Source organism: Mollisia scopiformis, assembly GCF_001500285.1.
Source record: "Mollisia scopiformis unplaced genomic scaffold LY89scaffold_38, whole genome shotgun sequence".
Taxonomy (NCBI): domain Eukaryota; kingdom Fungi; phylum Ascomycota; class Leotiomycetes; order Helotiales; family Mollisiaceae; genus Mollisia; species Mollisia scopiformis.
The window spans coordinates 108,852-125,680 of NW_017263618.1; the positions used below are offsets into that span (position 1 = coordinate 108,852).

At 47.3% G+C, this 16,829-nt stretch overlaps 8 protein-coding genes across 8 annotated transcripts; 5 read left to right on the forward strand and 3 right to left on the reverse strand.

Moving 5' to 3' along the window:
* Positions 1–108: 108 nt before the first annotated feature.
* LY89DRAFT_660847 (exosome complex endonuclease 2/ribosomal RNA processing protein-like protein) lies at positions 109–1,135 on the forward strand. The gene is made up of 2 exons (XM_018212570.1): positions 109–294; positions 373–1,135. The coding sequence occupies exons 1-2, from the start codon at positions 131–133 to the stop codon at positions 1,118–1,120; spliced, it is 912 nt and encodes a 303-aa protein (XP_018061469.1). The 5' UTR covers positions 109–130; the 3' UTR covers positions 1,121–1,135.
* Positions 1,134–3,202, reverse strand: LY89DRAFT_631653 (uncharacterized protein). The gene is made up of 4 exons (XM_018211280.1): positions 2,603–3,202; positions 2,507–2,547; positions 1,429–2,458; positions 1,134–1,381 (listed from the first exon to the last, which is right to left on the reverse strand). The coding sequence occupies exons 1-4, from the start codon at positions 2,862–2,864 to the stop codon at positions 1,173–1,175; spliced, it is 1,542 nt and encodes a 513-aa protein (XP_018061470.1). The 5' UTR covers positions 2,865–3,202; the 3' UTR covers positions 1,134–1,172.
* Positions 3,203–3,342: 140 nt separating this feature from the next.
* LY89DRAFT_660852 (WD40 repeat-like protein) lies at positions 3,343–6,021 on the forward strand. Its single transcript, XM_018212571.1, has 3 exons — positions 3,343–3,600; positions 3,884–3,999; positions 4,046–6,021. Exons 1-3 carry the CDS (start codon positions 3,501–3,503, stop codon positions 5,729–5,731), a joined length of 1,902 nt encoding a protein of 633 aa, XP_018061471.1. The 5' UTR covers positions 3,343–3,500; the 3' UTR covers positions 5,732–6,021.
* Positions 5,852–7,250, reverse strand: LY89DRAFT_691921 (uncharacterized protein). Its single transcript, XM_018216433.1, has one exon. The coding sequence runs from the start codon at positions 7,141–7,143 to the stop codon at positions 6,088–6,090; it is 1,056 nt and encodes a 351-aa protein (XP_018061472.1). The 5' UTR covers positions 7,144–7,250; the 3' UTR covers positions 5,852–6,087.
* A 1,553-nt stretch (positions 7,251–8,803) lies between these two features.
* On the forward strand, positions 8,804–9,779 carry LY89DRAFT_678086 (uncharacterized protein; the record flags this gene model as incomplete). The annotated part of the gene is made up of 2 exons (XM_018213721.1): positions 8,804–8,998; positions 9,048–9,779. 2 exons carry the CDS (start codon positions 8,804–8,806, stop codon positions 9,777–9,779), a joined length of 927 nt encoding a protein of 308 aa, XP_018061473.1.
* An 835-nt stretch (positions 9,780–10,614) lies between these two features.
* On the reverse strand, positions 10,615–11,430 carry LY89DRAFT_678087 (uncharacterized protein; the record flags this gene model as incomplete). Its single annotated transcript, XM_018213722.1, has 1 exon — positions 10,615–11,430. One exon carries the CDS (start codon positions 11,428–11,430, stop codon positions 10,615–10,617), a length of 816 nt encoding a protein of 271 aa, XP_018061474.1.
* A 2,958-nt stretch (positions 11,431–14,388) lies between these two features.
* Positions 14,389–15,584, forward strand: LY89DRAFT_789916 (uncharacterized protein; the record flags this gene model as incomplete). Its single annotated transcript, XM_018223308.1, has 1 exon — positions 14,389–15,584. Exon 1 carries the CDS (start codon positions 14,427–14,429, stop codon positions 15,582–15,584), a length of 1,158 nt encoding a protein of 385 aa, XP_018061475.1. The 5' UTR covers positions 14,389–14,426.
* Positions 15,585–15,849: 265 nt separating this feature from the next.
* Positions 15,850–16,635, forward strand: LY89DRAFT_743120 (uncharacterized protein; the record flags this gene model as incomplete). The annotated part of the gene is made up of 1 exon (XM_018220922.1): positions 15,850–16,635. The coding sequence occupies one exon, from the start codon at positions 15,850–15,852 to the stop codon at positions 16,633–16,635; it is 786 nt and encodes a 261-aa protein (XP_018061476.1).
* Positions 16,636–16,829: the final 194 nt, after the last annotated feature.

Below are 16,829 nucleotides of genomic sequence, written 5' to 3' on the forward strand. Positions count from 1 at the left end.
CGATATCAGCCACACTACTATAATACGCTAGCTCATATCGGGCACACCGCCTTGGCAGTATTCAAGCCTTGTCCAAAAACTGCCCGCATTTTCTTCTGAATCGTGCAATAAACACATTACACTTTTCAAGATGCCAAAAGAAGTAGAACCCTCTCTCAACGAGAGGCAATTCTTCGCCAAAGCTCTACAAGAAGATGTCCGTCTAGACGGCCGAAGCCTCGACCAATTCCGAGCTTTAGAGCTCGACTTTGGAGATGAATACGGAGTCTCCGATGTAAGGTTAGGAAAAACAAGGTACGAATACCTCCAAACATATATTTGCTATTCTCCCCATGAATAAATAAACAGAGCTAACCCTCCCTCCCTCCCCAGAATCCTAACCAAAATCACCGCCGAAGTAACAACCCCCTACCCCGAACGCCCCTTCGAAGGCCTCTTCACCATCACCACCGAGCTCTCCCCCATGGCGCTCCCGTCCTTCGAAGTCTCGCGCCCCTCCACAACCGAGACGCTCCTCTCGCGCCTCCTCGAAAAGACCCTCCGCCGCAGCGGCGCCATCGACCTCGAATCGCTCTGCTTGATATCCGCGCAGAAATGCTGGTCGATCCGCGCAGACGTGCACGTCCTGAGCCACGACGGGAACCTGGTGGATGCGGCGTGCGTCGGGATCGTGGCCGCGCTGCGGCATTTCAGGAGGCCGGATACGAGTACGGAGGGCGAGGGCGTGACGGTGTATACGGTGCGGGAGAGGGAGCCCGTGCCGTTGAGCTTGCTGCATCATCCGCTGTGTGTGACGTTTAGTGTGTATGGGGAGGGGGTGCTGGGGAAGGAGGCGGAGGCGGAGGAGAAGGTGGTTGTGGATGCGTGTTTGTTGGAGGAGCAGTTGAGGGAGGGGGCGTTGACGGTGGGGATGAATAGACATGGGGAGGTGTGCCAGATTGCGAAGTTGGGGGGAGTACCGGTTGATGCGTTGACGGTGTTGCATTGTGTTAATGTTGCGAATGTTAAGGTTAAGGAGATTTCGAAGTTTATTGATTCGAGGTTACAGTTGGATGCGAAGAAGAGGGACAAAGGAGGGTTGATGGCGGAACTTAGTGCAGAAAATGATAGAGTATCATGAATCAAGATAATATCCAAAGAATAATCGTATTGTACGGTTTATCAACGAGTATCTACGTCTTTACAATCTTACTTACAGAGCCGTACTTTGCTTGCCAGGCGAAGAAATACAGCAAAGCGGCCAGGGGCTGGCCAATAAGGGTAAAAGAGACCCAAAATATACAATTTCCAATGATGCGGCCATTGATTCCTTTCATCTTTTCCAAAGGTGCCGTGATAGCAATCAGCGGCAGCTGAGCGAGCATGCCAATGAAAGCGACGCCTGAACCTATGTCAGCTATGATCAGGAATTATGGCTAGGAGACTTACCTATTATATTATGAGTCGGCACCCCAACCAGCAATTCATGGAGAACCGCTGAGAACAGAAACACAAAAACGCTAGCAGCACCTGAACTCCACCCTCTGCCGACAAGAGGTGAGAAAACGTGCCGTTTCATGAATTGGTAGACAGGCTTATTCCAAGTCCTCCAATAAACTCCAACGCTAGGACTGTTCCACCAATCCGAATAGAACTCACGGTCTCCAAATTTCATGACCTCTGCCAAAGCATTCAAGAACGATTGAAACAAGGCGAAGAATCCCGCGAGCCAGATGACTAGGCTGATAGTTGATAGCTTCATGAGTCTTTCCAAGATGGAAGGCAGGTCAAGAGTGGCGATCTTGTCCAAAGAGTTTCGTAGCACGGGAGCAGCGTATTGCGCGCTTGCTATCCACATGAATGCGTTCAGTCCAAAGACTTCAGCCATACGTTTTGCCACAAAGACCCATCTGATCTTGGTGGTCCTCGGATATACCGGTTGGTAGACCAATGTTGGAGCCCACCAGAAGTAAGTCAAATTTCCCAGAGTGATGTTGTGTGGATATGGGCATTGCTGGTATATCTCAGGTAAAATATCCTCTTCTCGGTTCGAGGGGTGGAGGTAGGAGTGTCGAAGGTCTCGGTTCGTGAATGCATATGAAGCCGTCTTCAACCACACAATGATTGCATGAACTTCGCTCAATGTCCCAATCAAAGGATGGTGTATGAAGAAGTAGACAATGACCGAGGTTATGAGCAAGCATAGCGTTGCATTGATGCCGTGGACCCAGGCAATCAAAACCCATGTAGAATGGAAGTTTTGTTTCTCCTCATCGGATGGTACATAACTTCCTCCTGGTGTTGCTGTTCCTGATCGCTTCTTGCCTCCTCTTAACGATCTTCTGGCTTGCTGTGCAGCAACTAATTCGACTACATAGGCAAGGAAGAGGTGACACGGTATGATGAAGAATAGAGCCGCACCGAGAATAAGGTCTTGTCGCTGGTAATCGTGGCATCGTATGCAAATAAGAACTCCATACTGGCACCTGTTAGCTTTGACATCTGGCGAGTTGACTTGTGGACTTACCTTCTTGAAGTTCTCAATCATCAATCGCAAGTTGCCAACAACTATCGCGTACGTCAGAGCTGTAATTCCATCCCAGGATTGCAATCCAAGACGTACTTAGAACGATGACCATTAAATTCCTGAAACCCAAGAAGCTTGGAGTCGAATCGGCATCGTGACTGAGACATGAAGTCCGTGGCTTTGAATGAACAGCTGCAACATGTCTGTATTTCTTTTTTGTATGTGTGCGTATTGGGGCGAGAGGTTGTGGCGTAGAGAAGCCATTGAGATTCACATGAGAATTGCCTGATCTTTTGATTGGGCCCGCAGCGCGAACTTCTGCACTCGTAACGGTCGCAGTATCGATTCTCGTGGCCATTGTTGTAGGACTGCGATGTGAAACATTAATGAATAATAGAGGTAAGAATCCTCGAGGGCAACACTGCTGGTGGCAGCAATGCCAGAGCCAGGAGGGGTTGTAACAAGGAAAGAATGAGCTCCTGAAAGCGCGGGACACTGGCGGGGCACTAGGCGAGAAGAATGATGAAACAGCAGCAGTATTCCAACCTGTGGATTGGACTGAAGAGTGAGAGAAGTATGAAAGAGAATAATATATAGTGGGAGAAGAAAGTTACATGCGCGTTCTCTCAAATCCAATTGGATAGATCTGGAGATGTGAATTAATGCCTCCCAATGGATTGAATTGCCATCTCTGATTGTTGAGAAGCGTGAGGAGAAATCGGGGCAGGGATGGAAACTCAATCGCCGCTATGAATGCCACTAGGAGAAAGGTTCTGCCGAACCTCCGACCACCCTTGCTAAACTGAACCTTCGAAGCGATTGTAGAGACGAAGCGTGATACCTTGAGCAGATGACTTTCGACACTGGAATTATTTCGAGTCAAGACCTCTTGTGACAATACTACTGCTCGCTTTCTTACGTCACCATTTCGATCATTTCAAGAACGTTCTTCGTCTGACATAGACTCACCGAGAAGAATGACACGGTAGTCGAAATGGCATACGAGCAACGCGGCGACCGCGACTATGGAGGCCAGGGCGGTGGAGGAGGCGGAGGAGGCTATGAAGGCGTATTCATTCGAGGAAGAGCAAAGCGTGAGTTTAATTCAGTTTTGCAGGCTTGAGGCATGGGGGCGCCACGGCTTCTTGGAGATATTTGCTTGAATACACAGTCCAAGATATACAATGTCGCGCAGGCAAGCACTTCGGCTTTATGATTCCTCTGAGAGTCTAGTTGAATTTTGATACCCGCAACACATGCTCTTGTACAGTATTCAATTAGGTTTCTATTGAAGCCGAACTTATCACGTGATGGGATGCTTCTCCGAATGGCACACGGTTAAAGGCATCAAACAGTGCTAATACTATTCCTCTATAGGACCTGTCACTGATTATGGAGCTACTATTGTTCACTGGATGCGAAATAGACAGCCGAGGTTTAAGGGAGGTTATCAAGGCGAGATGGAGAGACCAAGTGCAAGCTATATCGTTGATGTAAGTCTTCGTGACCACTCGAAAAGAACCTTCTGACGAAACGCAGATGCTCCCCCCGTTAGCAAGGTTAAATAATCCAGCAGATACGATACCTTCACGCTTCCTACACGCTTCGTTAAACAAGAACAAACATCCTGTTAATGTTGTATGCTGGACACCAGAAGGCCGAAGATTACTTACGGGCTCCAGTAGTGGAGAATTTACTCTCTGGAATGGAACGGGTTTTAACTTTGAGACGATCATGCAAGCACATGATGTTGCCATCAGAGCTCTGTCATATTCTCACAGTGACGACTGGCTTGTGTCAGCTGATCAAGACGGCCTGATCAAGTACTGGCAACCTAATTTTAATAACGTCAAAGTCATTCAAGGCCATAATGATGCTATCAGAGATCTTGCTTTCAGTCCAACAGATTCAAAATTCGTCACGGCTTCGGATGATTCGACATTGAAGATATTTGATTTTGCGGGAGGAAATGAAGAGTCCATTTTGACTGGTCACGGATGGGATGCAAAATCTGTCGATTGGCATCCTACAAAGGGCCTGATTGTATCTGGATCAAAAGACCATTTGGTCAAATTATGGGATCCTCGCACTGGCCGTTGCTTGACCACACTCCACGGCCATAAAAACACCATAACCAAGACTTCGTTCGAGAAAGTCAGAGGACAGTGTCTAGCATCATCCTCACGAGGCGAAATAGCACGTGTATTTGACCTCCGAATGATGCGTGATATCGTTATTCTGAAAGGTCACGAGAAAGACATCTCAACACTAGCATGGCATCCAATCCACTCCTCGATGCTCAGCACTGGTAGTGCTGACGGGTCAATGTGCCACTACCTCCTCGACGAACCCAATACTCCGCCAGGAATCACTTCGACCTTGTCACCATACGATTCTCCAGACCCTTCAGTCGCACCCATCCAGACCATCTATCCAGCTCATAAGATTAACCACGCCCATGAGTTTCCAGTCTGGAGTCTCGATTGGCATCCTCTCGGTCACATCCTAGCATCAGGATCCAATGATCGTACTACTAAGTTCTGGACACGAGCTCGTCCAGGCGATACAGATATTCCTAATGACAGGCACCATATTGGCGAAGCAGCAGCCGAGGCCCAAGGAACCTGGGACCGCCGTGGTGGTCGTAAACAAAGGCAAGAAGAGGAGGAGCAGGAGATGGAAGACGAGACAGAAGGACTTGTCGACCAAAAAATGCCACCAAAGTTACCTGGCTTCCCTGGTATCCCTGGATTACCACTTCCGCAATTCGGCAGAGATGGAACAAGTCAAGGCGGAGCACAGCCTCTGATTCCAGGTATGGGAGGTGCTCATGCTCCACCACCGCCTGTTTTTGGAAATGGCCTTCCTCCTCCATTGCCAGGAATGGATCCAAACAACCCGCCAGACTTTGCGAAACTGGCGGAGATGATGCAGAAAGCCGGCTTACCTCCTCCACCCCCACCGGTTGGTGGACAAATGCCTCTTCCACCAGGCATGTTACCTCCCGGCTTATTACCTCCGCCAGGATTTCCAAACGGATTTCCTCCGCCTCCACCTGGAATGGGTGCTCCTCCTTTCCAGATCCCCGGTATGGGAGGTGGTGGCGAGAGAGACAATACGCCTCCGACAGCTGCTGGTACTGTGAGAAGAAGAGGTCCGTTGCCAAGTCAAGAGGAGAGTTTGAGGATGGAACAAAGGCAGGGGAAGTACACGAAAGCTAGGTAGGGATCTAGAAGAATCACCAAAATAGGTCATGTACAACAGCAAGGAATACCTCAGGCGTTACGTCGTAGCAGAACTGAAAGGCTTCTGACTGAAAATGAGATTGTGAAGTTGTGTCTCGTGAGATTTTCATGTAATTGTGTCGTGTATTGAGTTTATGCTATGCTATCTAAGTTCTGGTATCAAGTACAAATACAACAAGTCAAAAAGACAAAACTCCATGCTATGCGTTCGCTCTCCCCAATGCAAATGCAGATGCTATATGCTATGCCAAATCAAACATAAAACAACAGAAAACGCCCTCGCGAGCTAATCCTCCTCTGTAAACCATTCCTCAGACATTATCCACCCAACATCAATCATAGATTAGAAGCCGGAGTCAGATTCCTAGGACTCGTCCTCGTCGGTACCGCAGCGACCTTATCCTCCTTCACAAACGCCCTCTGCCTATCTGCATACTCCTTGATAACAAGAGCACACACCGTATCCGTACAAAGCCTCTTCCTCCTCTGCGCCGGCAACTTCGTCGCAAATTCCAACCCACTTGCCCTCTCCACCGCTTCAACCGGTACCTCAAAGTCCGTAATCGGCTTGGTATTCGGAATCGCTGCATTCGGCAACACAAAAGCCCCCACCGCAACAGGCCCCGTCGTCGTCCCATCCTCCGCGAAAATCACCTTGTAGAAATGCGTAGGGACAGCGATATTCGGCGGATTCCCAATCATCTCATACGACACCCTCCACTTCCCATCCACAGCATCTCGCTTGGGTAGATATAACGGCCCCGTAACGATCCTCACCGACGGATATCTCAACGTCAACCTCCGGCAGAAATCCTCGAAGTGCGCCCAGTAATCTCGATTAAAGCCCTCCCCAACCTGCGGACACATGTTCGTCAAGAAGAAAGTATCGTTCATAGCTTCCTGACTCCATTTCGCGTCTGCGGCTGGCACCTGGTGTCCGCGGTCGTAGCCAGAGCGGAAGTAATCCTTCAGCTTGCCTCTGAACTTCTCGGGGACGGAGGGGTCTTCGACGAAAACGCTGTGTTTGCGGTCTCCGTTCGAGGTCGCGAGGGATTGTGGGGTTATGTGTTCTGCTACCCAAGACGGGTTTCGCAGGCGGCGGTCGAAGGAGGAGACGAGGGCATTTCGAGTCGCGAGGTCGGATACTGGGCCTGGGAAGCCATATTGGAAGAGCCCTGCTGGGTCGACGGGCGGCAGGATATCTTTCGCAGATATAGGGAACGCTCCTGGTACGGGAGCTGGAACTGATGTTGTGGATGTAGCTGAGACGGACGTCGAGGATGCAACGGCTTGGATTTTCTTCTCTGAGCGCGTAGAGTACATTGCTGCTGTAACGCTTGCGCCTGCTGCAGCGCTCACGGCGGCGATAATAGCTATAGTAGTCTTTGACATCGTGAGAGGCTCAGACGTGTACGGGGCTGGCCTGGTATTTATTGTCGTCGAAGGGGGGAATTCGGCGCGTATGGTCACGATGAAGACATAGACGCGCGTGAGAAGGGGTCGTGGTGTTGATTGTACAAGTCACGGGTGAGGTTTGTAGTCACTGACCTTTTTTTAGAGACCCCTGTCTTGGGGCGGGAGCGCTAGCCTGATGAGGCTACCTAGGGATTCAGGGAGCCGAAGGATAACCAGACGACAACTCTTGGTCACGTCTACGGGTGTTAAGGCTCATAGTATTGTGTGACCTCTGTACAGCCTCATTTTGTGCCAAGAACTATTGTATTAATGCCATCAAATGCCCTAGAAGCCCTCTGGACTGCTCGTCCACCAGTCATACCAGGCTCCACTGACCAGCCGTCCGGGGCTCACCGTCTGATCACTAACTATAGCCTGCGAGGACATTTGCACTTCTTTGACACTCAACATCTCGCCACCAACTTTGTCTCGAAGCAAGTCCACGTTGCTTGTAAATCGGGCTTCTTGAAGGACTTCTCCCGCCTGGCTCTGGTTAACTCCGAAAGTACATCCTACATCTTTTTGCCTCGGATTTCAGGAGAAGGTACGATTTTGAGTTCGCATACTTCGAGTGCATATCAACCCTCTTGGAGCTGAGGGTGCTTCTTCTGACCCATGTTAATGTCAACGAAGACGGAGAATAACTTGTAAGGCTTTTGAGATTGACAGTTTTGGAACTTATTTATTGCGCAACATCAAGAATCTTTACATCACACTACCCAAATCCTTGTCGAACTAAAGTTACTTTCAACTCAAAAGTGTCATCAATCATGAAGAAGGTGAAGGAGAGATGGATCCTCTAAGCATCTCCAAAGTCAGAATATTCCAACTAGTGAAAGTTCCTTCATGGATATCGACGTGCGAATCAGAGAGGCATAGAGGCCGCAGACCCACCAGATTCGGATTGTTATTCCCATTGGAGTGCTGCCAAGAAGAGTAAGAAGAGGAAAGATGATGAAGAAGAGGATGAGGACGATATCTAACGATGTGGACTTCTTGGACGATGAAGACATGATCTAAGGGGGGAGAAGTTCCAAACTGGGCTTGGGAGATTCGAGTGAAGTATTCACTGAGTCTATAACGGACAATGCTGAAATGCTTTGAGAAACGTATTCACGTGAACACGCGCCATGAAATCTCGCTTCCTCGTCGTCTCCCAAGTTCCTTCCTCAAAATCTCCACCAACGCCAGTGACACAATACTGTACCGAAAGCAACAGTATCTCCGCATTCCGAAGATATCTTGCGCTTTCGCTGCCTTGTCTTGTGACCTGCGCAGTGCCCACAACTGTCTCGATTCTCGCGAGGATTACCTGAAGCACTTCATCTTCCAAGTCTCCTCGACACAAGTTACGCGAATATTGAGGATTAATCCAAGCAGGCCTAGCAGCGCGTTGACCTTTAGAGCGCGTCTCTTGAAAGTAAGCACCATCGTGCATTCTTCTTCGCGCAGATGAATCTAGCCTTGCTAACAGAACATAGAGCTACGCGCATTACGGTGAATTTGACAGATACATCTCTCCAAAACCAGAAACGGATCTCCAAAGACCACCATTGAATCCTCACGAGCCACCTAAATGCCTCTTCGTGATATCAACATGACTCCACAAGCTCCCGATATGCCCGTTCACAGCACCGTCAACTCTCTTGAGACTGCAATGGAAGCCGTCCAGATCACCGATAAAGGCCCTCACGATACCGATGAGACTCTCCAGGATTTTAATGCACCTCCCCAGACATTCGATAAATTCACCAAGTTCCCTGATCTTCCTATCGAGCTTCGTCTAGCCATTGTAAGTAGCAGTCTATATAGCATTTGTCCTCGTGTCTAATTCGTGGTAGTGGTCTTTCGTACCAGAGACTCGTATCGTCGAAGTCGAGTTCTCAAAGGAGAAGAAAACCTGGTTCGCTCCCATCGAGAGTGCTTGCCAACCTGTCCTCCTTTCTGTCTGCGGAGAGTCTCGCAAAGTCATGCTAGAGGGATGGTTGCCGCTTCTGCCTCACTTCTCATCAGACCCTTCTCGACAATCCCGAATGGCTTCTAAAATTGCACGTGGTTTCCCTTACTCAATCAGCTATTTCAATCCTAAGCTTGATACTCTCTACATCGACGATTCAGTGAGGAGTATATTACCTGAAAAATGCCTCAAAAAACTCGGCCAGTTGGTCAAGCTTCCTGCATTAAAGAATTTGCGTCATCTCGCATGCAGTGAAAGTCTACTCCCATATAGTTTTCATGCCCAAGAACGGACGGACGAAATCCTTGAAATTATGCTCAAGTTCAAGCACTTGCGGAGATTTTCCTACATTATCGGCGATCCCTGGTTATCTCTCGATCATGAGAGCTGGAAAAAAATGTGCAAGGGAGTTATCGAGTTCCGCCATACTGGGTTCAGGCCCGGGCTTGATCCAGTAAGATTCAAGAGTCCATTAGAGAAGTACAAAAAGCAGTCTGTTTTGGTGGACGAAAAGGAAATCTGGAGAGGAGACAAGGATATGTGGAAGGAAAGCCTTCGAATGATAGAGAGGAGAATTCGAGGCCTTCGGCCGTCTGGCGAACACTGGGCTCAATAAACAACAAATCTTTGAATGCCCTTTTCCATTCGATCCGCGCAGAATGATCACCATTCTGCTCATACCCTGCGAACTCACCGTGATCTCCCTGGGAGTATCGCAGATGTCTATTCTACAGTAGCTTGTGTAAGCAAGAGTCACTACTGTGCTAAGCTGGTTGAAGCTCGGCCGGACCAGGAGGTGGACTTTCAACGAAAAGTTTGCGTGGAGACCAGGGAAGGAGGCAATGAAATAGGGTTTCGGAAAAGCTTTTGAGTTCTTCATATGAGTTAATTTTTTGCTTCACCGTTAATGAACGATAGAGAATGAAACTTTGCAATGAAATTATGGAGATTGAGATAAGTGTGATTAACAGTATTATATATGATAGTACTGGCTTTCGTTTTTATCTTACGCCAGCGTTGAATAGTTTCTAAAGCACCGAAAATAACTGGAATTGCTCTGCATTTTACTGAACCAAGTTACGAATCATTCTGGAAAAGTCAGCCCTGTGTTCGAGATTAGACTTTAGTACCTCACAAGCAAAGAATCGTGTTTTAATAAGTCACATTGAAATTCCAACTAATGTTTGGGCGAGAAAGGATGTGTATCAGAGACTGCTTGTTGTGGCACTAATTGTGTTAAGCTCACCTACTCACACCTCAACAATGTTGATAAACTCCTTGTGCCATTCTATGTTCAATTGCTTTTCTGTGATTGAGTCTAATGAAAGTGAACCTCCACACATCATCATCTAAACGCCAGTGAGACTCCTCCATGTCACTGAGCTCTCAACCCATATCCTCACCCTGAATTTTTGCAGATGACCTCCATATAAAAGAGACCGCACCCAAACTCATGATCTCAGCACGCCGCCAGAGATTTCTGGTTGGATGATATCTCCGCTCTGACCTTGCTCGTCGAAGAATCGAGCCCATTCACCCATATGCTTGCCACCTCTCCAAATGCCCGCTTCCACTACCTTGATATGACTCTTCGACAGAGCAGCTTCTAAACCAGAACTTGCTCGAGAGGGAATGTAAGTTCTAGAGAACGTTGAGCGTTCTCGCAACTCAATTGCCCCTCTACAGTGTCTTTTCCAAGATTTGTAGCGCACAGGACCATTATTGTCTACTATGGTGACCGTGTCCAAATCCTTGAGCTCTCGAGTCATCTTGGTAAGGTTGTCTAAAGCGCTTCTACCAATTTGACGCCATCCTCTGTGAATGTCCATCGTGATCCGTAGGGCCATTAAGCGAACAATGGCCAAGTGACGCAACCCAAAGATCAATGGGAAGGCTTCAACTGCAGCATCTGGTAGACGGCCCGAATTGCTGTGCGCATAGATAGTATCAATGCTTGGATTGAAATAAACGACTGGAAATTTGATGTTGGCGGCGAGGTGAGAGCGCATGAGGGAATGATGTGGAGAATCGGATCCGAAGTCAGTAGCAAGTGGAATCCAATCGCGAAGATAGTATTCCCTGGACTCTTTGCATGTCTCGAGGAAAGAATTTGGTTTGTGTGCGCTCTCCGTGGGACAGAACCAGGATTGGGTTCGACTGGACCACTCAATCTCAACGACTTGAGCTTCAGGTAAGGCGAAACCCCAAACCATCCACCTCAGCTCCAATGATAACTTCGGGAATTTGTGGAAGGTATTCGGTGTCATGAGAACGGTTGCCGGCAGCGTGGAAGTTGTACCGTTTTGCTCGAGCGCGAACCGGATCTCTTTGTCGGAGGCGGTCTTTGGTGGAATCGGAGTAGGAGACCTGGTGTGCTAAGTGCTGAAGATGATCCGCAGAGGCTGCAGATAGTTTTAAATTGCCTTAGCGCAAAAATGATGATTTATTTGAAGATGAAACTGGCGCCGAAGTATCTGTTTTTTGTGGTCGAAGGAGACAACGCTATGGAAGGTTCCGTCTGCGCAGAAGGATGCGAAGCTCGAACTCTTTGTTCTGTTGTAAAGAATTAGAGGTGAGGTGATGGTGGTTGTTGAGACTAAGTAGTAGATACAGAGTTGAGTCATGCAATAAGAAGAGCCAACTGTTAGCGAGAGTGGTAAATTGCACGCTAGTTAAATGGGAAACTGTATGCATTTTCGAATATAAAAGGCAACACATTCCTTTGTTCTCCACCATTTGACCTACATTACAAACTGAACCTCTTCACAATTTTTCACAAGAAATAATCCAGAACTTCCTCTTACCAAAGATACGATCACCTAATATCACAGGTATCCCTCTCGCGAACTGGATTCCCTTGAGCACTTGAGCGCGTTGTCGTCTACCAGCTTTCTGCTACGTCGGTACTCTCATCTTTACATATTCCACCCGTATCTCGCGCCTTGTGGCTTGCTACATCGTGCTCGGATATCCGAATCCTTGTGATTAGTACGTGAGTCTTGCGCAAATAGTGTTCCGAGATCCAATTGTCTTTTGGGAGCAGGAGACGAGTTACAATACTTCTCCGTATCTTTGCGTCTCACCTTCGAGCTCCAAATTTTCCTCTGTGCTAAAGCTGATAGCGTATCGATAGATTCACTACGTACTTCATCAAAGTCCCAAGCTATCAGTCATCCATCAGAGAACCAAAAGTCCAGCGCTTATCATCTTCACACATCCTAACAATGTCGGACATCCCAGATACATCGATCATTGCACCTGATCCCGGCGATAAACCGAAGGCCGAGCAAGAGAAGAGCAATATGGTCCCTCTAACCTCTTTCGAGAAGTTCCCCGAATTACCGACCGAACTGAGACTGCAAATCTTAAGCAGCATATCTTTTTGTTCTTAATCGTCGCTAATTATTCATGTTGGCGCATTGCATTTCCCAAGACCCTTTCATCTTCCGCAGTTCGTTTCCCAAGACAAGGCGATTACTGACTTGAAATAGTGGAAGGAAGCTTTGCCTGATCCACGAGTTGTCGAAATCAATTGGTGCCACTGTGCGAATCAATGGCTTTGCCGCAAAGAAAGCCAATCAACAGCAAGCGGACTCTTGAGGGCAAATCAGGAGAGCCGGGAAGTCATCCTAGAGAACTATGTTCCATTCTTCCGGCAAATACCAAGAAATATTCCACACCGTGGTAGGCATTCTTTCGAGGAGAACCCTTTCGCCTACGTTGGTAGCCAGATAGATACGTTGTATATAGGATGCAGCTCAAACAGTAGCTTCTCCGTCGACGAAGACGCTGTGGAGAGTCTAAGAGAGACTGTGGGAGAAGCTGCTCTAGGGCAATTTCGATCCCTTGCATTTTTGGACCTGGAGTGGGCCTCATGTCACGACTCTCGAGGGGAGTTGTCGATCTGCCAGTTTTTGGCAATGTTTCGGTCTCTCGAAAAAGTCATCATCACCTACGGAGATGTTTTCAGTTTCGAAGACCTGGATATGTGGCAAGGAGAGATCCAGTTTGAGGAGTGTCTAGGAGATGAGTTCGAAAGTCGTGGATCGCTTTGGATTCAGCTGGTCTCAGTTGGGAATGACGAGTTTCTGAGAGGGTTAATACCTTCCACTCTAACACCATCTATCACACTCATGAGGATCAGTAGAGGAGGTTTGCTCACGGCACACTGACAAGCTGCATTTCACAACGAGAGACGGCTCTGCAAGGGTTTTGTCTCGAGACAGAAGTAGCCGTAGTAGACTGGATTAAGGGATTGTCTTTAGGTTGCTAGGTGCTGAGAGATTAAGACCCAAGCATAATGGACACCTGATTTGCTATAATCGGCCCTGTATTGCAGACCTAATCAATCAGAAAAACAGAACATGGTCATCACCTTTGAGGGCGTACATAGTGTGTGGCCATTCTTCATTTCTCTATCTTTGATATCTTTCCGTTAGCACTTCTCGTTATATGCGATTTACTGACACAGAAGTCCTGGGTCCCAGCTGGACAATCGTGCACCAAAAATACATCCTAAATACTTCAAAACTTTTCAACCATATTATAGCTAATTTTCTACCAGGTACATGATATTTACAGAAAGGTATTCACAGTTTGCAAGGCATGCTTTTATATACCTTTGTGCATAGTGAAAAATCTTTATCTTTCAAGTGTTCCCCCCCTGCACACCATCATCGCTTAGGATGGGACACAAGATTTTTATTCGATTTTGTTTTGCTTACTTCATTGATTTATTTTCCACACTTTTTAAAACACTATTTATTCCATCTTAAATTGATGGGTAATTTACTCGTCGACTTTTCGAAGGAATCATGCTGTGGCCGACCTCTTCCAACAACTCAGCCCAACTTTAGAATAGCCGACGAGTAATACTAAAAGTAAGTTCTGTTTATTTCCAATCTTTAATGAAATTGAACGATTAAATTCGAGGTCGACGCGATCATTAACTTCTGATTGCTTCTGAGATGCCCAAAAAGATTTTCCCGTACTCAGAAATACAATTGGTGACCTCGAGTCCCGTTCCCTATGTGGTTCGAACTACAGCTAGCTTCCACAAAACTCCGTTTAACATCTCTATGGCCAACGGCAACCCGCAACATCCCAAAAATTCAACATTAAATTCATATTCTCTTTAATATCAGATACAAGAACAACTCTCGTTACGACCATGAGTCCTCAAGAAGTCTGTTCAAAGATTGCGAACAGTGAAGCAGACCATTCCTGTTCCGAAACCGACCTTCCGTCGAGACAACTCTAGCATATGCCTTCAGAGATCCTTCTCCTGGTCGCTACGTATCTACCTCCATCATCTGCTGCTTGTCTATCTCTATGCAATCGCTATTTAAAACAATGCATAGGCTCTGGGGCTATGCGAGACTTGCGTGGCGCTGGCAAGGAGTGCCGGATATCTTTCTTGGAGTTGCTGGCCCGAGATTTATCTAAAAATTATGCATGCCACACTTGCGTGCGCTTGCATAAAACCACTTTGGTTGAATGGCCACGTACTTTGGCTCGCTACCAAATGCTTCCATGCATCGTATTCGACCAGAAGTACCGCTTTGACTTCCACTCTCGATACAAAATCAATTTCGCACATGTACAGCTGGCGCTGAAAAACCATCGACGTGGGCCTTTGCATGGAATACCTCTTGAAGCCTTTTCACATACAGAGTTCTGGATTAAACGAGGTTATGCCAACAACCTCCTATCCGTCGAAGCTAGGATCGATTCCGACGAACTCCTTGTACGCTCACAACGATGGATTTTGATCCCCCGATATCGAAGAGAGGAGCTGCTCACCACGTGGCATGTGCATGGATTGTGTCCACATATATGGATGCGGAGACCTGTAGAGCCCGTTCAGGACATCTTCACTCAAATAGTGATGGAACAGCTGGACGGTCAGGAACGTCGCTTGGTCTACAAATGTGATTGGTGTCACATGGACTTCTCTGTTGATATTTTTGATGAGGAAGGAGATACTGGCATGGTCGTGACACGATGGGTCAATTTGGGTAATGGTTCCTCAAACTCAAGTCTAGATTGGGAATGCCATATTCCTGTAACATATGCACACACACCTGGACACCAAGCTGGAGCCATCAAGGCAAGATTTGAAACCCAACAAGGTCAATCATTCGAGGAAATCAATCTGCTCAATTTCAAGCGTTTGCTGTCGGGTCAGAGGCAGGAATTTAAAGATGGAAACAAAGAAGCCCTGGGTTCTCCGGGATGCATCTGGATACAACTTTCCATGGAGACCCCTTGGTGGTATATCAATCCTCGTGCGGACCGAGAAGTTGAGTCATTGACAACGACACTCTGGAGTATCTTGCTCGAAGGCGCTCCATCACGGTTCTGTCTCTGTCTTGTGTGTTTCCTGATTTGGTATTATGAAGACGTCCTTGACTCATTGTAGTGTATTATGTTGAAAAATATGAAGCTTGATGCTACTACCTCGTCTTCGTGGACACATACGATCTAGCTGTGTCTGAAAAATTTCAATCCATATGGTTTGCTTGTTCTTCCTTTTTGATCTCTTCGTTAGCACCTTCCTCAATGCTGTGAGCCACTCAAAGAACTGCGGCATCGCACCTTCCTCTATAAATATATGCAATTTCCATATCCTTCTGTCTTTCAACACCTGCTCCCGACTTCTCATCCACCATCTTCAACCAATCAACATGGTTACGATGACACAGCCAAGCTTCCATCTTTTCCCAAAACTTCCAATCGAACTCAGACAACATATTTGGTATCATGCTCTGCCAGCAGCTGCAGTAGTCGAAATCGAATTCTGTACAATCGCCACACAATGGTTCTGCCCCGTAGCATCGCTACCGCCTCCTTGTGGTTTGTCAAACGCCTGCGCCGAATCGAGGAACATGTATGTCAAGTATTACAATACCAAACTCTATGCTGGGGGTCGGGAACATGAAGAAGTGACACAGCTGGGTTCCTGCAATCACAACTTGCTCGACGAGACCAACTCTGCAGATACGGGAGATGAGATCATCAGAAGAGTGGTGCGCGTTGACTTGAACATCGACACGATCTACATCGGACCCAATACTCAAGGAGAGCTTTGCTTCACGTATTCGTCGCTCCAGACTTTGCTGGCTATTCCTATGATAGAAAATCTGAGACGCCTGGCTGTCGAGGATTTGGAATGGAGCAATGATTTGACGACCGATCCAGGAGAGCTCGACGCGCTGGCATTCTTCAAGAAATTGGAAAAAGTGTCTGTTTTGGTAGGGGATATCAGCTGGATCTCGTTTGTGCATCGCTCCAAGGGTCCAAGTGAGAGAACGAAAGATGTTATAGAAATCGAGGATTGTAGGAATACCGAGTGGTTGAAGAGGTCGGTTAAGAGGATCGAGAGAAAATGGAATCAGATTCTTGAGGGGCCGGATGTCGAGGTTGGCTTTGAATTTGATGTAAAGATGATCCGGAGAGGTAGCGAGAAGTGAAGAAGAACTTCGGATGAGGTATGATGAGATAAGATGAGAGATGCTGGATTGAGATGAACATAGATAAACAGATGGTAGCAATCATTTGATAATGCTGGCGAGCATGAATACAAAAGTCAATACCAAATGTATAATTTCATTCATGAACTGCAAGAATTTGGTACCTGAGCAAGACGAGATGCTCAACTCTGATG